This window comes from Oncorhynchus nerka, linkage group LG11 (assembly GCF_034236695.1).
Source record: "Oncorhynchus nerka isolate Pitt River linkage group LG11, Oner_Uvic_2.0, whole genome shotgun sequence".
NCBI lineage: Eukaryota > Metazoa > Chordata > Actinopteri > Salmoniformes > Salmonidae > Oncorhynchus > Oncorhynchus nerka.
In genome coordinates, this window is record NC_088406.1 from 53,313,722 (window position 1) to 53,339,328 (window position 25,607).

Below are 25,607 nucleotides of genomic sequence, written 5' to 3' on the forward strand. Positions count from 1 at the left end.
TCAAGCATGGTGGTGGCTGCATGATGTTATGGGTATGCTTGTAATCATTAAGGATCTGGGGAGTTTTTCAGGATAAAAAAATAAACGGAATGGAGCTAAGCACAGGGAAAATCCTAGAGGAAAACCTGGTTTAGTCTGCTTTCCACCAGACACTGGGGGATGAATTCACCTTTCAGCAGGACAATAACCTAAAACACAAGGCCAAATCTACACTGGAGTTGCTTACCAAGAAGACAGTGAATGTTCCTGAGAGGCAGAGTTACAGTTTTGACTTAAATCGGCTTGAAAATCTATGGCATGACTTGAAAATGGTAATCTACCAATGATCAACAACCAATTTAACAGAGCTTGAAGAATTATGAACATAATAATGGTGAAATATTGTACATTCCAGCAGTGGCGTGTATTCATGGATACCAAGGGAAGCCAGGCTTCCCCCAAAAATTGTCAAAGAAAATATAAAAAAATATATAAAATAATCTTTCGTCTCTGTGTTTCATCATTTTCCTTCAATTCGCAAGAGGCTGAATGTATCTCACAAGTGAAAGCATCAGAGCGACCAAAACAGCACCCCTCGTGTAGGCCATCTACGTGTAGGCCATCTATCTGATGCTGTCTTGTCCAAACGAGTATGACATTGTTTGCTGCCCGTAGCATTGAAGGCAAAGGAAGTCAGAGAGCATTTGGCTTCCCTTGATTAAAATCAGCGGTGCGCTAAACTGAGCGAGCTCAACTGTGAATGGTCCTGGTGCACCCAAAAAAAAAAAAGAGTCAAGGGAAGCCAGCTTGGATTTGGCGTCACGACTATCAAATCCCATTGAGAGCATACGTCATTAAAAGAAAGTTGAATTGCTGCATCTCGTTGTGTTGTTGTCCTCCGGAGGCTAGCTAGCTAGCTAAAATGGTCCCTTTCCTAAATTAGCCATGGATGGAGATAAGGATTTGGACTTGTGGTTTTACTTCATTCTCCGTACTGGCCAATGATTATAACAGCGATTCTGATCCACAACATTAATTCATTCATTGTTGTGCCCCTGGCCTGAGAGGATGGAAGTTCAATATGTAACTAGATGTAGAAGGCTAATTTTAACTAGCTAACCATGAATGGAAGTTAGGCTAGCGAGCAAGCATTTTAGCCAGGTAGCCTAGGACAACAGAAAATAAAAGTGTACTGAGTGACAGGCCGTTTCATCAACATGAAAGAGGAGAATGGCATTGGCCTTTCTCTCCAAGCAGGGTGAGTCAACATGCTTTTCTACTTGCACGAATGCGCGCACACACACGCAACCACATCATAATTAGCTTAAGTTGGACTAAATTGTTTTTGGTATCTTTTAGTTGTCACTGTATTTGATGATGTTTAAGTTGAAATGGTGCTGGAATAGTGGAGGCAGCTCCTGTATTCTTTGCGACTTGTGTTAACTCTCTGTTGTTCCAAATCAATAGTTGTTTAGTCGTTGGAAATATTAACTTGCTTGACCATGCTGTAGATCATGTAACTGTCTGTTACTGTACATGCAATATGCTTTGTGAACTTCACTGGACAGAGGTTGCTATCCGGTTTTGTTATAAATCAAAGGTATGGTTGAATTTATTCTGCCACTGTCTCTTCTTATTGTCTCGGCCTTTAGGCCTAAATATTAGTCGCAAGCCATATGAATTAACAGGTTATAGAGCAAACACAATTATCACAACACATAGGTTGTACTATGGTTCCTTTAGGGGGGAATCAACTTGCTTGAACATGCTATAGGTCATATAAGTGTCTGTTAATGTACATGCAATATGCTTTGTAGACTTCACTGCTATCCGATTTTGTGCAAACAATGCAATTATCAGAACACATAGGTTGTAATATGGGGTAGGGGACTTGGCAATTACGTTAGCTCCAACAACCTGACACTCATTGACAAGAAATGCCATCAACAGTGGGCCTTTGCATTTCATAGGAATTGCAGCTCACCAATGTCAATGCTAGATGTTGGAACATTGCTGCGGGGACTTGCTTCCATTCAGCCACAACAGCATTAGTGAGGTTGGGCAATTAGGCCTGGCTCGTAGTCAGCGTTCCAATTCATCCCAAAGGTGTTCGATGGGGTTGTGGTCAGGGCTTTGTGCAGGCCAGTGAAGTTCTTCCACACCAATCTCTTCAAACCATTTCTGTATGGACCTGGCTTTGTGCATGGGGGCATTGTCATGCTGAAACAGGAAAGGGCCCCAAACTGTTGTCACAAAGTTAGAAGAACAGAATCGTCTAGAATGTCATTGTATGCTGTTGCATTAAGGTGTCCATTCACTGGACCTAAGGGGTCAAGCCCAAACCATGAAAAAAGCCCCAGACCAATATATCTCCTCCACCAAACTTTACAGTTGGCACTATCCATTGGGGCAGGTAGCGTTCTCCTGTTCGTCGGTAGCTTCATGAAATAGGTTTCCATGGCCGAGCAGCCACAAACAAGCCTAAGATCACCATGTGCAATGCCAAGCTTGGGCTAGAATGATGTAAAGCTCACCACCATTGGACTCTGGAGCAGTGGAAACACGTTTTCTGGTGTGTAGAATCACTCTTGACCATCTGTCAGCCCAACGGACAAATCTGTGTTTGGCAGATGCCAGGAGAACGCTACCTGCCCCAATGCATAGTGCATGAGGGTTGTACACAATTATGAAAACATCTAATCTAATTCCGATGTCGGATCCCACTTGCTTTCCTTAGAGCAGATTACACTAGCCATAACATCAAAAAACATGTGTAACTGTATGTATTTGTGTCCGGCAGGATGATACAGAACTGAATGAGAGTACATTTGACATGGAAAATTATAATTGAATCAGCTAGCAAAAAGTAAAGCTTACATTAATCATAAATAGTTATAGTTTACATTTCTGCCTATTGTATCACTGTGTTTACAGGTCTATATTTCCAGGATGCATTATGATATCCTAATGCTGTTTGTGTACGTAGGGCAGACAACTGACTACTTGTATTCCACATTTTTGCAATATCAGAGCTTGCAATATTGGGTTACATGAGCCTGTGGCCCACCCCCCTCCAGCCAGGCATTATTCTGTGCTTTTTGAGTTTAGGGGGTGTATCAACATTTCTAACCACTTTTGCAGAAAAATATTTTTACACAACCATCCATTTCATTAATGGGAGACATTAGGGATTTTTAAAAACATGGTTGTGTTTTCTTCTACCTAGAGTAGGGTTATAAAACATTTTTTTGGGGGGGCTTCCCATTAGCCTACATTGTATATTTGCCTTCTGATAGAAAATGTATCTAACTGCATTGCAAAGCTGAGCAAATAGACTAGTGTTTAACTGTTGTGAAACTGTCATTTAGGTGTGGAACAGGACTGTTCTTAATTACAGAGAAAATGAACTACACACACACGACACGGAATCCTAACTTTGCGCACACTTAACGTGGCAATCATGCATTAATGTCAATGGATGAATTGCACGAAAACGTTATGTACGAGGATATCAAGTCAGGATTCAAGCCTACCTGAAAACATAACTATATTGTGATAAACTCATAACCAATGTCATGAGAAACGTGAACAGTTTGTTCTTTCAGATTTGCTACATTTGACCACGGGCCAAACAGCTATGAAACCAAACATGTCTGTTTTGTCTTTTCAACAGCTCGGGGCATTGGTGTGTTTGAGTGAGAAAGCAGTGTGTCAGTGGAACAATGCTCTAAATATACCCTCCTCAGGCCAAAGATAGCTGTCCAGAAAGGTGAGGGGGTTGTTCTTCTACAACCCACCAGTGCCCCAGCAGAGCAGCAGCAGAGGTTCAATAAGCAGTACAGCATCGCTGGCTTGACCCGGCAGCAGGGGGGATCCGGTTACACGACCATGGCCATTTTCCATCACGACCCCAGTCAACCTAAGCCCTTTTCTTTTTTATCTCTTTCGGCTGGCCAGCGTTCATGTTTGTTTGAATGCTGACCGCTGAAATGACGGGGGGGGGGGGGGGGGAGAGTTGTGGTGCAGGTGTTTAGGTTCTTTCACTCACTGACACAGATGAAGAGGACAGTATGAATGTCAGTACAAGGAACTGACCAACCCCTGGGACAGGAATATGATTCCACACCGCCACGTATACTCCCTCTCTGGCCTCTAGGTCACCAGACTGCTGATTATTACACACACCTGTCACCATCGTCCTGGGTCACCATAGCAACACATTAGCCCTAGTCACCCTACCCCAGTCAGTGAGTCACAGTCAGAGCATCGGTCCTCACCCTGTGGTCCTCCTGTAGCGCCATGTTAGTGTTAGGTTGGCCCCAGCTACGCGGCCCCTGTCACATCCGCCTGTCAGACTGGGCATGAAGTCCCGACCGAAGGGCTCTGATAAACTCCGCATCATCTGTTGTACATGTGTGTTGTGTGCCTGGAATGGATCCCTGTGGAGAAGAGGAAGAAGAAGAAGAGATTTAATCAGCCTCAATGTTCCCAGAGACTCTGAATTCTTTGCAGAATTGATGACTGTGCTGATGAGTGAAAAACAAATGGTCATACCTTGATGAGCTGTACTTTGAAGAATCTCAAATATATATAAATTATTTTTGGATTTGTTTAACACTTTTTTGGTTACGACATGATTCCATATGTGTTATTTCATAGTTTTGATATCTTCACTCTTATTCTACAATGTAAAAAATAGTAGAAATAAAGAAAAACCCTTGAATGACTAGGTGTGTCCAAACTTTTGACTGGTACTGTATATATAGATTTTTTTCCCGAAATAGTCATAACAAGAACACGCAACCGGGCATTGCGAGGGAAGGGCTGGTTTGTGGACTGAAGATGGGGCGATGGGGGTCGTACGGTAACGTTTATCTGATTTTAGACCAGGCCTAAGATACACACAAAAGTATGTGGACACCCCTTCATCCTAGTGGATTCAGCTAATTCAGCCACACCCGTTTCTGACAGGAGTATAAAATCAACCACACATCCATGCAATTTCCATTGACAAACATTGGCAGTAGAATGCCCGTACTGAAGAGCTCAGTGATTTTCAACATGGCACCATCATAGGATGCCACCTTTCCAACAAGTCAGTTCATCACATTTCTGCACTGCTAGAGCTGCCCCGGTCAACTGTAAGTGCGGTTATTGTCTAGGAGGAACAACGGCTTAGCCGCGGACTGAATATACTCTCCTGCAACCCGCCTCACCCAATGTGGTACGGATCTGCTATTTTTATACTTTAGAACCGGAACCCCCATCAGAAGCTAGCCAGCTAACTAGTAGTCAGTTAGCCACTCTTAGCGGTCTTCACCGTTAACTCGGACACCAGCCATCCTCAGCTCGGTCAATACCTGCCAGTCTGCACAGCTCGAGATCAACCCAGAGCATATTCTTTTCTCTACCACATCTCCGGATTCCTACCGCAAGCTCTGGACCATTACACCAGATCATCGTAGCTAGCTAGCTGTTATCCGAGTGGCTACTCCTGGCTAGCGCCTCTGTACCGAAGCTAGCACCAGTTAGCCTTGAGCTAGACCCATCTCCCGGTTAGCCAAAGAGGTCTACCAGCTAATTCTTGAGCTACAATACCTCTTTTGCCAATTGGCCTGGACCCTTTATTGCCGACACAGAGCTCCGCCAATCCATCACGAATGGTCTGCCGACGTAATCGTCCGAGTTGGTTTCAACAGGCTTTTCCGTTGCGACGTCGCCCGAATACCCATCTGCTGGCCACGGCCCGCTAGCTCCAGCTCGCCTAGCGTAGTAGCAACTACCGAACAGCTCCCTGACTCACCCATTGCTGCTCATTGGACCCTATGATCACTCCGCTACACATGCCTCTCCCTAATGTCAATATGCCTACAGGATAATTATTATTGTTTTATTTCACTGTAGAGCCCCCAGCCCCGCCCTAAATGCCTTAGATAGCTCTTTTGTCGCACCCTCCAAACATGCGGAGACCTCACCTGGCTTAACTGGTGCCTCCAGAGATACAACCGCTCTCATCGTCACTCAATGCCTAGGTTTACCTCCACTGTACTCACATCCTACCATACCCTTGTCTGTACATTATGCCCTGAATCTATTCTAACACGTCAAGAAATCTGCTCATTTTATTCTCTGTCCCCAACGCACTAGACAACCTTTAGCTGTACCCTTATTCTTACTCCTCCTCTGGTGGTGTAGAGGTCAACCCAGGCTCTGTAGCCCCCAGCACCACAACCAATCCCAAGGCGCTCTCATTTGTTGACTTCTGTAAAAGCATTGGTTTCATGCATGTTAACATCAGAGGCCTCCTCCCTAAGTTTGTTTTATTCACTGCTTTAGCACACTCCGCTAACCCTGATGTCCTAGCCGTGTCTGAATCCTGGTTTAGGAAGGCCACCAAAAATTCTGAAATTTCCATCCCCAACTACAACATTTTCCGACAAGTTAGAACTGCCAAAGGGGGCGGAGATGCAGTCTACTGCAGATATATTATACAGAGTTCTGTCATACTATCCAGGTCTGCCCAAATAATTTGAGCTTCTACTTTTAAAAATCCACCTTTACAGAAACAAGTCTCTCACCATTGCCGCTTGATATAAACCCCCCCCCCCTCAGCCCCCAGCTGTGCCCTGGACACCATATATGAATTGATTGCCCCCCATCTATTTTCAGAGTTCTTACTGTTAGGTAACCTAAACTAGGATATGTTTAACCTCTTGCTCCTACCTGACACGCAGGCGTCCCATCTAGACATCTGGAAATGCAAATGCGCTACACTAAATGCTAATAGTACTAGTTAAAACTCAAACGTTAATTAAAATACACATGCAGGGTAGTGAATTAAAGCTACACTCGTTGTGAATCCAGGCAACAAGTCAGATTTTTAAAATGCTTTTCGGCGAAAGCATGAGAAGCTATTATCTGATAGCATGTAACACCCCAAAAGACCCGCAGGGGACGTAAACAAAATAATTAGCATAGTCGGCGCTACACAAAACGCACAATAAAATATAAAACATTCATTACCTTTGACCATCCTCTTTGTTGGCACTCCTAGATGTCCCATAAACATCACTATTGGGTCTTTTTTTCCGTTTAAATCGGTCCATATATAGCCTAGATATCAATCTATGAAGACTGTAATCAAGGAAAAAAACATTGTTTTATAACGCGACGTCATTTTTTTTAATTAAAAAAGTCGATGATAAACTTTCACAAAACACTTCGAAATACTTTTGTAATGCAACTTTAGGTATTAGTAAACGTTAATAAGCGATCAAATTGATCACGAGGCGATGTATATTCTATAGCTGTACGTCTGGAAATAATGTCCGGGTAAATCTCAACCAAAATATCCGGTCGGAGACCTGAAGAAATGGGCTGTCTCTTGTTCGTTTGACCAAGAAACAAAGCCTAGGCAAATGACAAGACTGTTGACATCGTGTGGAAGCTGTAGGTATTGCAACCTCGGCCCCATTTAATGTGGTTCACCTTTATCAATCGGTTGAAGTGGTGCATTGATATATTTTTCCATTTTCAGTGATCAGATTTTCCTGCACTTTTCGATGAAACGCACGTTTTGTTATAGTCACAGCCGTGATTTAACCCGTTTTATAAACGTCTGAGTGTTTTCTATCCACACATACTAATCATATGCATATACTATATTCCTAGCATGAGTAGCAGGGCGCTGAAATGTTGCGCGATTTTTAACAGAATGTTCGAAAAAGTAGGGGGTAGGAGTAACAGGTTAACACCCTGGCCGTCCTACAATCTAAGCTAGATGCCCTCAATCTCACACAAATGATCAAGGAACCTACCAGGTACAACCCTAAATCTGTAACCATGGGCACCCTCATAGACATCATCCTGACCAACTTGCCCTCTAAATACACCTCTGCTGTTTTCAATCAGGATCTCAGCGATCACTGCCTCATTGCCTGCATCCGTCATGGGTCCACTGTCAATCAACCACCCCTCATCATTGTCAAACTCTCCCTTAAACATGTCAGCAAGCAGGCCTTTCTAATCGACCTGGCCCGGGTATCCTGGAAGGAAATTGACCTCATCTCGTTAGTAGAGGATGTGTGGTAGCTCTTTAAAAGTGCTTTCCTCACCATCCTAAATAAGCATGCCCATTCAGAAAATTTAGAACGAAGAACAGATATACCCCTTGGTTCACTCCAGACTTGACTGCCCTTGACCAGCACAAAAATATCCTGTGGCGTACTGCATTAGCATCGAATAGCCCCCGCGATATGCAACTTTCCAGGAAGTCAGGAACCAATATACACAGTGAGTTAGGAAAGCTAAGGCTAGATTTTTCAAACAGAAATGTGCATCCTGTAGCACTAATTCCAAAACATTTTGGGACACTGTAAAGTCCATGGAGAATAAGAGCACCTCCTCCCAGCAGCCCACTGCACTGAGGCTAGGAAACACGGTCACCACCAATAAATCTACGATAATCAATCATTTCAATAAGCATTTTTCTAAGGCTGGCCATGCTTTCCATTGGCTACCCCCGCCCCCCCCCCCCCCACACTTCTCCTTTACCCAAATCCAGACAGCTGATGTTCTGAAAGAGCTGCAAAATCTGGATACCTACAAATCAGCTGGTCTAGACAATCTGGACCCTCTCTCTAAAATTATCTGCCGAAATTGTTGCAACCCCTATTACTAGCCTGTTGTAACCTCTCTTTCTTATCGTCTGAGATCCAAAGATTGGAAACCTGCCGTGGTCATCCCCCTCTTCAAAGGGGGAGACACTATACCCAAATTATTATAGACCTATATCCATCCCGCCCTGCCTTTCTAAAATCTTTGAAAGTCAAGTTAACAAACAGATCACCAACCATTTCGAATCCCACCGTAATTTCTCCACAATGCAATCTGGTCATGGGTGCACCTCAGCCACGCTCAAGGTCCTAAACGATATCATAACCACCATCGATAAAAGACAGTACTGTACAGCCGTCTTCATCGACCTGGCCAAGGCTTTCGACTCTGTCAATCACCCCATTCTTATCGGCAGACTCAACAGCCTTGGTTTCTCAAATGACTGCCTCGCCTGGTTCACCAACTACTTCTCAGATAGAGTTCAGTGTGTCAAATCAGAGTTCAATTCTCGGGCCAACTCTTTTCTCTGTATAGATCAATGATGTCGCTCTTGCTGCTGGTGATTCTCTAAACCACCTCAACACAGACGAAACCTTTCTGTATACATCTGGCCCTTCTTTGGACACTGTGTTAACAAACCTTCAAATGAGCTTCAATGACATACAACACTTCTTCCGTGGCCTCCAACTGCTTTTAAATGCTAGTAAAACTAAATGCATGCTCTTCAACCGATTGCTTCCCACACCCACCCACCCGACTAGCATCACTACTCTGGACGGTTCTGACTTAGAATATGTGGACAACTACAAATACCTAGGTGTCTGGATAGACTGTAAACTCTCCTTCCAGACTCACATTAAGCATCTCCAATCCAAAATTAAATCTAGAATTGACTTCCTATTTCGCAACAAAGCATCCTTCACTCATGCTGCCAAACATACCCTCATAAAACAGACTATCCTACCAATCCTTGACTTCGGCGATGTCATTAACAAAATAGCCTACTCAGCTAATTGGATGCAGTCTATCACAGTGCCATCTGTTTTGTCACCAAAGCCCCATATACTACTCACCACTGTGACCTGTATGCTCTCGTTGGCTGGCCCTCGCTTCATATTTGTCGCCAAACCCACTGGCTCCAGGTCATCTACGAGTCTTTGCTAGGTAAAACCCAGCCTTATCTCAGCTCATTGGTCATCATAGCAACACCTACCCGTAGCACGCGCTCCAGCAGGTATATTTCACTGGTCATCCCCAAATCCAACACTTTCTTTGGCCTCTTTTCCTTTCAGTTCTCTGCTGCCATTGACTGGAACAAACTGCAAAAATCACTGAAGCTGGAAATTAATGTCTCTCGCCTCAACTTTAGGCATCAGCTGTCAGAGCAGCTTACCAATCACTGTACCTGTACACAGCCCATCTGTAAATATCACACCCAACTACCTCATCCCCATATTGTTATTTATTGTTTTGCTCTTTTGCATCCCAGTATCTCTACTTGCACATCATCATCTGCACATCTATCACTCCAGTGTTAATGCTAAATTGTAATTATTTCGCCTCCATGGCCTATTTATTGCCTTACCTCCCTAATCTTACTACATTTGCACATATTGTACATAGACCTTTTCTATTGTGTTATTTACTGTACGTTTGTTTATCCCATGTGTAACTGTGTTGTTTTTGTCACACTGCTTTGCTTTATCTTGGTCAGGTCGCAGTTGTATATGAGAACTTGTTCTCAACTGGCCTACCTGGTTAAATAAAGATGAAATAAAAAATATTTAAAAAAAAGTGGTAGGTCACACAAGCTAACAGAATGGGAACGCCGAGTGCTGAAGCGTGTAGGGCGTAAAAATAGTCCTCGGTTGCAAAACTCACGACTGAGTTCCAAACTGCCTCTGGAAGCAACGTCGGCACAAGAACTGTTTGTCGGGAGCTTCATGAAATGTGTTTCCATAGCCAAGAAGCCGCACATAAGCCTAAGATCACCATGCCCAATATCAAGCGTCGGCTGGAGTGGTGGAAAGCACGCCACCTTTGGACTCTGGAGCAGTGGAAATGCGTTCTCTGGAGTGATGAATCACTCGTCACCACAAACAAATCGGGATTTAGCGGATGCCAGGAAAACGCTACCTGCCCCAATACGTAATGCCAACTGTAAAATTTGGTGGAATAGGAATAATGGTTAAGGGCTGTTTTTCATGGTTCGTGCTAGGCCCCTTAGTTCCAGTGAAGGGCAATCTTAATGCTACAGCATACAATGACATTCTAGACAATTATGTGCATCCAACATTGTGGCAAGTTTGGGGAAGGTCCTTTCCTGTTTCTGCATGACAATGCCCCAATGCTCAAAGCGAGGTCCATACCGAAATGGTTTGTCGAGATCGGGAATTTGAATTGGAACGCAGACTACGAGCCAGGCCCAACATTGACCTCACTAATGCTCTTGTGGCTGAATGGAAGCAAATCCCCGCAGCAATGTTCCAACATTTAGTGGAAAGCCTTCCAAGAAGAGTGGAGGCTGTTATAGCAGCAAAGGTGGGACCAACTCCATATTAATGACCATGATTTTGGAATGAGATGTTCGATGAGCAGGTGTCCACATTCTTTTAGCCATATAGTGTATGACAAGGGTCTAAGCTAGGTGATTAATAGATATTACATTCTCAAAGTTTTCCTCTGGAATGGCTACACTTACTCAAAGCATATATTCACTAATGAAAAACATTATCCAATATTTTGCTGACACCAGTAACTCTATTCCTTGAGTAGTAAGTACTATGCTATTACTGTAGCCTACATATCAACCAGTAGCTATTGACACATCAAACATGGATTTCAGTGTGCGTTAGTTGTCATTTAAATTTAGTAATATCTCAAATCAAAGTTGTGCAGGTGTTTGAACAGGTGCAGCAAAATGCTTATGTTACTAGCTCCAACAGTGCAGTAGAATGTCTAGCAAATTCAACACAAATACACAAATATTAAAAAATATAAACAACAAATCAAGAAATGACAGAATGAGTCCAATTAACATTCCAAGGAAAATTGTATGTTCAGTAGTAGCCATAATATAAATATAGACACCGACAGTATATAATTTGTAAGGTATATTGTATATTAGGATGAGCTATTTCTAGAATACAGTATATACATACACAGGGAGTAAACAACAGTATATTAACAGAAAATGAGGTGACTATATATATACATGGGGCATAAGTCTCAAGGTGCAGGGCAGAGTACCGTGCAGGTAGCCAGCAAGTGATGGCTGTTCAACAGTCTGATGGCCTGGAGATAGAAGCCGTTTTTAAATCTGGAACAGCTGATATCATAAGGGAATAAGCTATGCTGATAACAAAGCATTGAAATTGGGCACACAATTGCCCCACAATAATATCTGCAAACTATTAATTGTGAACGTGGCTCTTAAAAATATAACATTATTGACAATAGCTTACAGACTGTCATTGTAGACAAGGGGTGGGTAGCATACAGTCGTTATTGTCCATTATCTGAAGCAACGCGTCGTTCAAAGTGGTGTTGACTGGTATTTAAAGAAAAACAATTTTTCGAGAAAAATCTTCATTCTGTCGAATTAATGAGTGGCAGAATACAATATCGATACTACTTACGACAAGAAAGGGTCCTCGTCAAATTCCCTGAGAAGACTGTTAAACATTTCCACGGGTGTTGGAGAGGAAAAGTGAAGTATGAAATATGTATTTTCTATTTAGCGCTATGAAGCGGCTTCTACTACCCAGTGTACGACAGCCAAGCGCGCACGGTGCCAATGAAGTTACTATGGAACCTTGCTACACTTCAGAACGTTGGGCTTTATGAACCAGGAACCACATGACCTCCGTAGAGCCATCTGGTTGGCTGGCTATTCACAGCTCGAGCAGGATCTATCAGCAGAACGTTATGTTGTCAGAAGCTGTCATGACAACGCAGCTCGCTCCAGAGAAAAAAGATATTCCATGTTTTGCCGTATTTTACAAGCGTGTGCCACTTCAGCAACGAGGCAATGCTGTAAAAGATGTGTAGGCTAAATGGCGTTTGTTGTCGAATTTATCCATTTAAATACGATGTACTATATTACTTTTCATTGGGTCTACATGTACTGTACATAGTTTTATTTGCAGTTGTCACTATGACATTGAACACACCCTGAAAGCACTGAATGAGTATCTGTGCGTTAGCGACCTCATGAATGGTCTAATGCTACCACCATCTTATTAATAGGCAACGTGCAGTAGGATGCGTAATCTGTTGATTGACAGGACTATAGAACGATAAACTTTCCTCTAGTGTGGATGCTCACCAACGTGTTATAGTTAAGTAGCCTATAGTTGATCATTATAGTAATCGGCTGGGTGGATGTCTCCGACACAACACATTATTATCGCAACAGAACTAACCTACTAGTAAGTCTAGCTAACGTTTGCGAACTTGAATGAAATACATATACACTTGACTTTTATACTCTATGGCGTTTGTTGTCTCTTTCAAATAATTTACTCTGGCAAGTTTGCCATGCAGTAGGGAAGTAAAGCGGAATTCGAATCCATCACTTCCGTTGTTTGGCTGTGCCATAGTGAAGTGGAAACAACAATACCGTTACGACCTGATGCGGTAACGACACGGTAATTGCCTTGTGAGAAGGCATCATAGTGTTGTTCAAAGTGGCTTGGAGAGAGAAATAAGAAAAACATACGGAAAACATTAGCCTACAAGATTAATTCCTTAAGTTGCATCTCATTAATGAGGAAAGAACCGCAAAACTGGCACCCGTCTCATCTCACCTGGCTCGCACATATGCGAGTCATCGTGGCTTGCTTTCATTTTTGCAATTTTTTTTCTTCCTCTTTTTCTCCCCAATTTGGTAGTTATATTGGGATAGAGTCTAGCTTCTCTGGTGTGATGTGGCCAGGTTTCCCGTGCGTCCAATACACAACCCAACCCAGCTTCTTGACACAAGGCCCAATTAACCCGGAAGGGAGCTGCAGCAATGTTTTGGAGGAGACACCTTTCCGTACACCTGGCGACCATGCCAGCGTGCAGAGCCCGTACCGAAACAGGAGTATGTGATGAGACAAGGACATCCCTCCCCTTACCCGGAGGACGCTGGGCCAATTGTGCACCGCCCCATTTGTCTCCCGGTCGCGGCCGGCTGCTACATGGAATCAAACCTCCGTGCCTTAGACCACTGCGCCACTCCGGAGGCCCCCTCCTCTCTAATTAAAGGGGTGTTCATAAATTCATCCTGGAGTGCCAAAAGGCTCGCTGAACATTTGTAAATTCAGAGAGTTGTCAGATTGCCCACAGATAAACACAGATCGTTTCACTCTAGCATTCAGAGTGCACACTGGACTCTCTGACAAAGGAGTAGAGTTGATCCAAGCCTTCTGACCTCACAACGCAACCAAGCTAACTGGCTAAAGTTGGCTAGCTTGCTAACGTAAACTCGTACATCGCATTGGGCCGTACAATTGCCCTTATTTTAGCGCCCCGAAAATGTAATACTTCCAGATCAACTGTAATGTCAATACTATTGTAAATCACAATTTCTCCCCTTTCCAACAAAATCAATTACATGACCTAAACACTGCCCGTTTCTGCATAATTCAAGCAGGCAATGAGCCCAGTCTGGTCTTTTTTTTTAAATGGCGGGTGGGGAAGCGAAACTAATGTGTGACAGTGAGAAGGACAGATGTCGTGTGGGAAAATGGCTTTTTTCACTCGATCTATCCAACTTTTCACCTTAACGCCTCTAAAATGTAAATAAAACACTATAAAGAGTTGATATAATGTGTCATTACATACCTATTTGAAGGTTTGTGTCGAATTTGAATCAAGTTCTTAGTGCGGTGCTAAAGTGATCTTAAAAGTAAACAGCGGCTTTGAGAATGATGATGGCATGCAATGGCAAAAAATGACTGGGTAATCCCCCTTACCTCCGTCACTGTCCATTTATTGTTTTTAAACAATGAGAGAAGTGCTACACCTGGTGGAGAGAGATTGTAAGACAGAAATAGTTGCTTTATGCGTGCTGTACGTTGACATGACACGTCAAGATGTAACGGAGGATCAATAAATACCTATTCTAGCGGTTTCAGCGCCAAGATCTTTGTAAGGCAGGATTTACACATACAAAACACCACCAGTCCAAGTGAAAGGTTTAACCGGTTTATTATCAGGTTTCACAAAACAGAGTAAACACTAGATCACCTGTGGAAGGTCCTTCAATCGTGGTCTTTGGTTCAATCCTTGTTGAAATCATCAGTTCCTTTATTCCAGTAAACCACATCCTCCACTCGGTCTCCCCAAATACCTCTTACTCCTTCACCTGCCGGGGTCAAAGCAAATACAATTGGTTTCACCTGTCTGCAGTTTGGCTCTGATTACAACTGGAGACAGGTGTGGCTGTTCTGCTGCGGTCTAGGTTTCCCCTGAGCTGTCCATGGTCCTGCCTCTGGGGAATACTTCTCATTGCTGTCCGTGGTCCTGGCAGCCAGAAAACAAAGAAACCTCGCAGGCACATACCGTCTATCCACCACATAACCCCTGAAACCACTACAATATATAGGGAAGGCCCTATCTTACTCTTGCTTGCTGGATATAAAATAGGCTACAGTGTTCACAATTGACTTGTGTGGAAGTTTGAATGGCGAGAGCTTCTCTGGTGTGATGTGATCACATTGGCTGGTGGTAAAAATGCAATAAACGTGAATCCTCTGTTCTCCCCGCGCTCAATGTTTATGTTTACAATGAAATGTATTACATCAGAATGCCCAACGTTAGATTGTTTCCAATAGATCCAGTCGGTATTAAATAGAATGTCGTAACCAATGATGTGTATAAACCCTGCATGGTTGCATGGTTTACTGCCTTGTCAAGACAAGGCCCAAATCCCTGTCATCAGAAAAGGGGAGTTATCTAAATCCCTGTCATCTCCTAGTGGCCAGGGATTTTATTGCAGGCAAATTTATATCCATTTAACTTAATTTCTACCAGCATGTCACATGTGCAACCAGAGGAAAACAAACTCTAGACCAGCTTTACTCCACACACAGAGACACATACAACGCTCTCCCTCGCCCTCCATTTGGCAAATATGACCATAATTCTACCTGATTCCTGCTTACAAGCAAAAACTAAAGCAGGAAGTACCAGTGACTTGCTCAATACGGAAGTGGTTAGATGATGCAGATGCTACGCTACAGGACTGTTTTGCTAGGACAAACAGGAATATGTTCTGGGGTTCATCCAATGGCATTGAGGAGTATACCACCTCAGTCACCGGCTTCATCAACAAGTGCATCGACGACGTCGTTCCCACAGGGACGTATGTACATTTCCCAACCAGAAGTCATGGATTACAAGCAACATCCTCACCGAGCTAAAGGCTAGAGATGGACACTAATCCGGATGCTTATAGGAAATCCTGCTATGCCCTTAGATGAACCATCAAACAGGCAAAGCGTCAATACAGGACTAAGACTGTGTGATCATGCTCTCCATAGCCGATGTGAGCAAGACCTTTAAACAGGTCAGCATTCACAAAGCTGCTGGGCCAGACCGATTACCAGGACGTGTATTCAAAGCACGTGCGGACCAACTGGCAAGTGTCTTCACTGACATTTTCAAACTCTCCCTGACCGAGTCTGTAATACCTACATGTTTCAAACAGACCACCATAGTCCCTGTGCCCAAGAAAGCGAAGGTAACCTGCCTAAATGATTACCTCCTCGTTGCACTCACGTCTGTAGCCATGAAGTGCTTTGAAAGGCTGGTCATGACTTATGTGAGCAAGACAAAAGTGCTGATCGTGGACTACAAAAAGGAGGGCTGAACAGGCCCCCATTAATATTGATGGGGCTGAAGTCGAGCGGGTCGAGGGTTTCAAGTTCCTTGGTGTCATTACCAACAAACTATCATGGTCCAAACACACCAAAACAACACCTTTTCCTCCTCAGGAGACTGAAAAGATTTGGCATGGGTCCCCAGATCCTCACTAATGTTCTATAGCTGCACCATCGAGAGCATCCTGACCTGTTGCATCACCGCCTGGTATAGCAACTGCTCAGCATCTGACCGTAAGGCGCTACAGAGGGTAGTGCGTACGGCCCAGTACATCACTGGGGCCAAGCTTCCTGACAGGCTCAAAGAACAAAACATCAATATTTTGGGTCCATGGCCAGAAAACTCCCCAGACCTTAATCCCATTGAGAACTGGTGGTCAATCCTCAAGAGGCGGGTGGATAAACAAAAACCCACAAATTCTGACAAACTCCAAGCATTGATTATGCAAGAATGGCCTTCCATCAGTCAGGATGTGTCCCAGAAGTTAATTGACAGCAAGCCAGGGTGGATTGCAGAGGTCTTGAAAAAGAAGGGTCAACACTGCAAATATTGACTCTTTGCATCAACTTAATGTAATTGTCAATAAAAGTCTTTGACACTTATGAAATGCTTGTAATTATACTTCAGTATTCCATAGTAACATCTGACAAAAATATCTAGACACTGAAGTGGCAAACTTTGTGAAAATTAACATTTGTGTCATTCTTAATGCTCCCACGCTGGGAAATAGAGCCTGCGAGAAGAGCTCTGTGGCATCAGGCAATTCTGCATGGGAGAGTGGGAAATGTGGGGACCAGGTGTCCAAGTAGGCTACATGTAGCTATGTGGGAGAAAAACCTTTCATCGTAGGTAAAACATTTAACTTGTATAGTCCGTTTGTAACGCCACTCACTACTTGTAGCTGTATAGTTTGTTTGTTGGTCTTGGCTAGCTTAATGTTCAAGTTGGTAGCTAGCACTCACGTGGTTGCTAGCACCGTCATGAAAAGAAGGCATGAGCGAAGCCCTACAATATTATGTTTTCTAAGTAGTGAGAACAATCTGGAGCAGGCAATGTTGTTGAAAAGTAATCTTTAGACATGTTGTACTTTGCTTAAATGTAGTTTTGTAATTGATGAAAACAAGCAGACAAAAAGAAAATGGCAAAAAAAAGGCTAAGTATTTGCTGTGAGCCAATGGGGTAACCTAGGTTGTTTTCCTGACAGGCGGAGGGGACGCAACATTCTATCTAATACCGACTGGGTCTATAAATGAGGTAAAGAGGTCAATCGAACTCGAACAAAATAATGGAATTTCCATGGAAAGGTGTGGGGGAAAGGGCCGTGGGGGAAATATCAAGAGTCTCCTCATTGCCCCCCCAGCAAAATTAGCCTACATTTAGGCTATTGTTTAGATGTGTATTTAACACTATGTTGAGGTAAAAATCTGAGTATCATGAATGTCAACCCCAACACGTTTATGGCATCTTTACTAATCAACTGCATTACAGATAAAAATGACTGACTACCACCACTGATTTCTGTATGCTAGCTATGCTAACTAGCTTATACGAACAGGGGTTAGCATTTAGCGGTCAGTTGTTCTAAACCTTAAAAGGGACAACTTCTACACGTTATGCAGCTAAAACAGCCAAATATATCCAAATCAGACTCAAGTAACCACATTGTGGGTGTCATGATTCCTCCTGGCACCAGAGGGTGGCAGAGACCGCCCAAGAGACTTTTATTAGTCTCAAGTGTGTCTTATTATTTCATGATAATTTGTGTCCCTGTTAAAAAAGGTGTGTTTTCTGTGGTCCTTCGCAGAAGCTTGAATTGTTTACCGCGTGCCGTTGTCTCTGAGTGAATTTTCCAGACGTTAAGTTTTTTAAATGTTTCATGTGTACTGGGATCCTGTGGCTACTGTATCTCAGTAAAGTATTATGTTTATCCTTAACCACTGATTCCTTGTCTGAGCTCTTCTCTGCACCTGGTTCCAACCTTACCACTTCACAGTGGGCCTGTTACAATACATAAATCATTACGAATATCCACTTTGTTAGATCAGATTTGTTGAATGTGCACCAATCTGGTCAATGGAATGTCTGCATTCCATTGCTTCCTTTACAGCATCTATCAAAGTTATGAAAACGTTTTTTCAGTCTAATTTGTATAAACATTGTGATTGGACGATAGCTGTGAGGGTTAACAAATCCGGATCAAATCCTCTGATCTCCTCGAGCTCATTAATGATAGAATGTTCATGTTTGAAGATTGCCGAAAGGCTACTCTCTTTGGCAATGACAAGCAGAGGCAAGGAGTGGAATGTAAGCTACAGAGACTGGTACCCAGGCTACTGGCAAACCAACTCCCTGACCAAAATGGCTGACCTTTATGCCATCATAATTAGGTTAATTCCCATTCTAGTATTCTAATTCCTAATTCTATAGCCACAACTTCAAATGTGCTGAATAATAATCATTTATTTAACTTTCCATTACAGAAAATAATCTCAATGCACATAAAAAGTAAACAACAAAATATTAAAACTTTAAATTGAAATGATGAAGATATAATGTCTCTAGATTATCTGGTAACTCGAGCCCCTCTGCTGGGGGCAATTATGAAACGAACAACAAAAGTAAACTAAAAACCTCTACATTAAACCCTGTGCTTCTAATAAGTAATAAGCCACGTAGTCAAGTCTTTGTCAGAAGGCCTACTGTAGTGCTCATCACACAGAAATCTGAATCGTCCTGCTTGAAGTTGACAAAAGTGGCCCTTTGTCTAAATGTTTAGTAGCAGCTGACTGTAAGGACACCCGGCTCTCTGGGAGTGGGTTCTGCTACCCGACACTCTGGCATGTGGCTGACTGATGTAAGGAGGACCATCTGCTGAGAGTTACAAACAGACCCTTGAAGCCCACCCTCAACATACAACACAGACATGTACACACTAGAGTGCGCACAGTCACTCTCTCTCACACACACAAGTGCTCGAGTATGCATATGACAGAGAACACACCCTCTTGTGCTCATGATGTACACAACAACACAAATACAAGGCCACATAAATGACAATTCACTCAGAATTATTTTTTTTTGCAAATAAAAGTCTTAAAATGGTGAGGTACAGTTGAAGTCGGAAGTTAACATACACCTTAGCCAAGCTGACCACGACTCCATTTTGTTGATCCCTGCCTACAGGCAGAAACTTAAACAAGAGGCTCCCACGCTGAGGTCTGTCCAACGCTGGTCAGACCAAGCTGACTCCACACTCCAAGACTGCTTCCATCACGTGGACTGGGACATGTTTCGTATTGCGTCAGATAAAAATATTGACGAATACGCTGATTCGGTGTGCAAGTTCATTAGAACGTGCGTTGAAGATGTTGTTCCCATAGCAACGATAAAAACATTCCCTAACCAGAAACCGTGGATTGATAGCAGCATTCGCGTGAAACTGAAAGCGCGAACCACTGCTTTTAATCAGGGCAAGGTGTCTGGCAACATGACCGAATACAAACAGTGCAGCTATTCCCTCCGCAAGGCTATTAAACAAGCTAAGCGTCAGTACAGAGACAAAGTAGAATCTCAATTCAACGGCTCAGACACAAGAGGCATGTGGCAGGGTCTACAGTCAATCACGGACTACAAGAAGAAACCCAGCCCAGTCACGGACCAGGATGTCTTGCTCCCAGGCAGACTAAATAACTTTTTTGCCCGCTTTGAGGACAATACAGTGCCACTGACACGGCCTGCAACGAAAATATGCGGTCTCTCCTTCACTGCATCCGAGGTGAGTAAGACATTTAAACGCGTTAACCCTCGCAAGGCTGCAGGCCCAGACGGCATCCCCAGCTGCGCCCTCAGAGCATGCGCAGACCAGCTGGCCGGTGTGTTTACGGACATATTCAATCAATCCCTATACCAGTCTGCTGTTCCCACATGCTTCAAGAGGGCCACCATTGTTCCTGTTCCCAAGAAAGCTAAGGTAACTGAGCTAAACGACTACCGCCCCGTACCACTCACTTCCGTCATCATGAAGTGCTTTGAGAGACTAGTCAAGGACCATATCACCTCCACCCTACCTGACACCCTAGACCCACTCCAATTTGCTTACCGCCCAAATAGGTCCACAGACGATGCAATCTCAACCACACTGCGCACTGCCCTAACCCACCTGGACAAGAGGAATACCTATGTGAGAATGCTGTTCATCGACTACAGCTCGGCATTCAACACCATAGTACCCTCCAAGCTCGTCATCAAGCTCGAGACCCTGGGTCTCGACCCCGCCCTGTGCAACTGGGTACTGGACTTCCTGACGGGCCGCCCCCAGGTGGTGAGGGTAGGCAACAACATCTCCTCCCCGCTGATCCTCAACACGGGGGCCCCATAAGGGTGCGTTCTGAGCCCTCTCCTGTACTCCCTGTTCACCCACGACTGCGTGGCCACGCACGCCTCCAACTCAATCATCAAGTTTGCGGACGACACAACAGTGGTAGGCTTGATTACCAACAACGACGAGACGGCCTACAGGGAGGAGGTGAGGGCCCTCGGAGTGTGGTGTCAGGAAAATAACCTCACACTCAACGTCAACAAAACTAAGGAGATGATTGTGGACTTCAGGAAACAGCAGAGGGAACACCCCCCTATCCACATCGATGGAACAGTAGTGGAGAGGGTAGCAAGTTTTAAGTTCCTCGGCATACACATCACAGACAAACTGAATTGGTCCACTCACACTGACAGGGTCGTGAAGAAGGCGCAGCAGCGCCTCTTCAACCTCAGGAGGCTGAAGAAATTCGGCTTGTCACCAAAAGCACTCACAAACTTCTACAGATGCACAATCGAGAGCATCCTGGCGGGCTGTATCACCGCCTGGTACGGCAACTGCTCCGCCCTCAACCGTAAGGCTCTCCAGAGGGTAGTGAGGTCTGCACAACGCATCACCGGGGGCAAACTACCTGCCCTCCAGGACACCTACACCACCCGATGTTACAGGAAGGCCATAAAGATCATCAAGGACATCAACCACCCGAACCACTGCCTGTTCACCCCGCTATCATCCAGAAGGCGAGGTCAGTACAGGTGCATCAAAGCTGGGACCGAGAGACTGAAAAACAGCTTCTATCTCAAGGCCATCAGACTGTTAAACAGCCACCACTAACATTGAGTGGCTGCTGCCAACACACTGTCATTGACACTGACCCAACTCCAGCCACTTTAATAATGGGAATTGATGGGAAATGTTGTAAATATATCACTAGCCACTTTAAACAATGCTACCTTATATAATGTTACTTACCCTACATTATTCATCTCATATGCATACGTATATACTGTACTCTACATCATCGACTGCATCCTTATGTAATACATGTATCACTAGCCACTTTAACTATGCCACTTTGTTTACTTTGTCTACATTCTCATCTCATATGTATATACTGTACTCGATACCATCTACTGTATGCTGCTCTGTACCATCACTCATTCATATATCCTTATGTACATATTCTTTATCCCCTTACACTGTGTATAAGACAGTAGTTTTGGAATTGTTAGTTAGATTACTTGTTGGTTATCACTGCATTGTCGGAACTAGAAGCACAAGCATTTCGCTACACTCACATTAACATCTGCTAACCATGTGTATGTGACAAATCAAATTTGATTGGATTTGAATACATTTAAACTCAGTTTTTCACAATTCCTGATATTTAATCAGAGTAAAAATTACCTGTATTAGGTCAGTTAGGATCACCACTTCATTTTAATAATATGAAATGTCAGAATAATAGTAGAGAGAATGATTTATTTCAGCTTTTGTTTCTTTCATCACATTCCCAGTAGGTCAGAAGTTTACATTCACTCAATTAGTATTTGGTAGAATTGCCTTTAAATTGTTTTACTTCGGTCAAACTTTTCAGGTATCCTTCGGCAAGCTGCCCACAATAAGTTGGGTGAATTTTGGCCCATTGCTCCTGACAGAGCAGGTGTAACTGAGTAAGGTTTGTAGGCCTCGCTTTTTCAGCACACGCTTTTTCAGTTCTGCCCACAAATGTTCTATAGGGTTGAGGTCAGGGCTTTGTGATGGCCACTCCAATACCTCGACTTTGTTGTCCTTAAGCCATTTTGCCACAACTTTGGAAGTATGCTTGGGGTCATTGTCCATTTGGAAGACCCATTTGCGACCAAGCTTTAACTTCCTGACTGATGTCTTGAGATGTTGCTTCAACATATCCATGTAGTTTTCCTCCCTCATGAAGCCATCTATTTTGTGAAGTGCACCAGTCCCTACTGCAGCAAAGCACGCCCACAACATGATGCTGCCACCCCCGTGCTTCACGGTTGGGATGGTGTTCTTCGGCTTGCAAGCCTCCCCCTTTTTCCTCCAAACATAACGATGGTCATTATGGCAAACAGTTCTATTTTTGTTTCATCAGAACAGAGGACATTTCTCCTAAAAGTACGACCTTTGTCCCCATGTGCAGTTGCAAACCATAGTCTAGCTTTTTTATGGAGGCTTTGGAGAAGTGGCTTCTTCCATGCTGCGCTGCCTTTCAGGTTATATTGATATAGGACTCGTTTTACTGTGGATATAGATACTTTTGTACCGGTTTCCTCCAGCATCTTCACAAGGTCCTTTGCTGTTGTTCTGAGATTGATTTGCACTTTTCACACAAAAGTACATAATCTTTAGGAGACAGAACACATCTTCTTCCTGAGCGGTATGACGGCTGCGTGGTCCCATGGGGTTTATACTTGCGTACTATTGTTTGTAAAGATGAATGTGGTACCTTCAGATGTTTGGACATTGCTCCCAAGGATGAACCAAACTTGTGGAGGTCTACATTTTTTGTGGAGGTCTTGTGGAGGTCTTGGCTGATTTCTTTGGATTTTTCCATGATGTCAAGCAAAGAGGCGATGAAGGTACAGTTTGAAGGTAGGCCTTGCAATACATCCACAGGTACACCTCCAATTGACTCAAATGATGTCAATTAGCCTATCAGAAGCTTCTAAAGCCATGACATAATTTTCTGGATTTTTCCAAGCTGTTTAAAGGCAGTCAACTTAGTGTATGTAAACTTCTGACCCACTGGAATTGTGATACAGTGAATTATAAGTGAAATAATCTGTCTGTAAACAATTGTTGGAAAAATGACTTGTGTCATTCACAAAGTAGATGTCCTAACCGACTTGCCAAAATTATAGTTTGTTAACAAGAAATTTGTGGAGTGGTTGAAAAATGAGTTTTAATGACTCCAACCTAAGTGTATGTAAACTTCCAACTTCAACTGTACATGATTCCAAATGTGCCATTTCATAGTTTGGATGTCTTCACTATTATTCTAAAATGTAGAAAATAGTAAAAATAAAGAACAACCGTTGAGTGAGTAGGTGTTTTCAAATGGTACTGTATAAATAATGGAATGTTATCCAGCTAGCTAGTTTTTACAGCACTGTTAATGTGCGTTATGAAAGTGAAGTGTACATCTACTGAAGTAGCTCAGGTTAGTTAATAGTAATCTAACTCTATATCTTACTATCTAATTGTGTGCTCCCTTGAATTATGCAAGCAGTCGGTGTGGATTGCAGTGATTAGAAGCAACAAAACATTTGCCTGACCAACCATGGATATGAAAACCCAGGGCCCATAGTCCATCTCAACCATTCCGTTGACCCATCTGTACTGCAAGATAACTAGTTAGATGACTAAAATTACCCCTTTTATATAGCCACTTGATCTACGGTTACCTGTGAATTTTCTCTATTGCATCTGTCCGCCTCCCCGTTCTCCTCCCCTCTTCCTGTTTACTCTGTTCTAGTTCTACAGAATCTAAAGAGGGGTTCTGCAGCGCCAGACAGCAGATACCTCCAGGGCTCCTTTCCCAACATCCAGAGTCCTCCCCCGTGATCTACCCAACATCAGACATTCAACCTCCATCAAGATGCATCAAAGTAGATGTCCTAACCGACTTGCCAAAACTATAGTTTGTTAACAAGAAATGTGTGGAGTGGTTGAAAAACACATTTTAATGATCCCAACCTAAGTGTATGTAAACTTCCGACTTCAACTTTATGATCACGCTCACAAAGTGGAATTTCACTAGTACACGGGCAGCCTGGGAGTAGGAGAGCTAACCACAGCCCTCCATCTCTTCCCCAGTCCTGTTATGTCTACCATCTGCCCCAACCCACAAATAGTGTCAGTCTGAACCTGGCAAGCCCAGCCCTCAGCCACCAGACAGGAACACAGAACGCTGGGCTCTATTTGTGTCCTGTGACTCTCCTGACACCCACAGGGGGATAGGTCAGCATCATAAGTCATTCGAGCTTTGTTAAGAACAGGTAGAATAGAGCTGACACATCTGAGGGAGCTGGGTAGTCACCTGACTGTCGTCAAAAATCTACTCCGGTTTGCTGACGACAACAGTGGCAGGCCTGATTTGCAAACAACAAGACAGCCTACAGGGAGGAGGTGAGGGCCTGGCGGAGTGGTGCCAGGAAAACAACCTATCCTTCAATGTCAACACTATGAAGGATCTTATTGTGGACAGCAGAGACAGCACGCCTCCATCCACATTGACAGGGCCACAGTGGAGAGGGTGAAAAGCTTCAAGTTCCTGACAACCTGAAATGGTTTATCCACACAGACAGTGTGTTGAAGAAGGCACAACATCGCCTCAACCTCAGGAGGCTGAAGAAATTTGGCTTGGCCCCTAAGACCCTCAAAAACCTCTACAGATGTACCATTGAGAGCACCGTCCGCAACCTCAGGTCTCTCGAGGGGGTGATGCGGTCAGCCCAACGCATCAACGGGGCACTCTGCCTGCCCTACAGAACATCTACAGCACCCGGTGTCACAGGAAGGACAAGAAGATCATCAAGGACCTCAGCCACCCGAGCCACGGCCTGTTCACACTGCTACCCTCTAGGCGGAGATCGTACAGGTGCATCAAAGCTGAGGCGGAGAGACTGAAAAACAGCTTCTCCGTCTTGCCGTCAGACTGTTGAATAGTCACCAGTAGCCAGCCTCAGTCAGCCTCGGCCCAGTACCCTGCCCTGAACTTAGTCACTGTTACTAGCAGGCTTCTACCCGGTACTCTACCCTGCACCTTAGAGACTGCTGCCCTATGTACATATTCATAGAACACTGG

General features: G+C 43.8%; 1 protein-coding gene across 1 annotated transcript in view; it reads right to left on the reverse strand.

Moving 5' to 3' along the window:
- The window catches only part of LOC115137141 (myeloid leukemia factor 1-like), a 30,907-nt gene extending 18,487 nt beyond the window's left edge, over positions 1-12,420 (reverse strand). Inside the window, 3 exon segments of the mRNA XM_029673241.2 lie at positions 4,257-4,297; positions 4,300-4,418; positions 12,234-12,420. Of these exon segments, the coding sequence (XP_029529101.2) occupies positions 4,257-4,297; positions 4,300-4,418; positions 12,234-12,280 (207 nt within the window). The 5' untranslated portion in view covers positions 12,281-12,420.
- Positions 12,421-25,607: the final 13,187 nt, after the last annotated feature.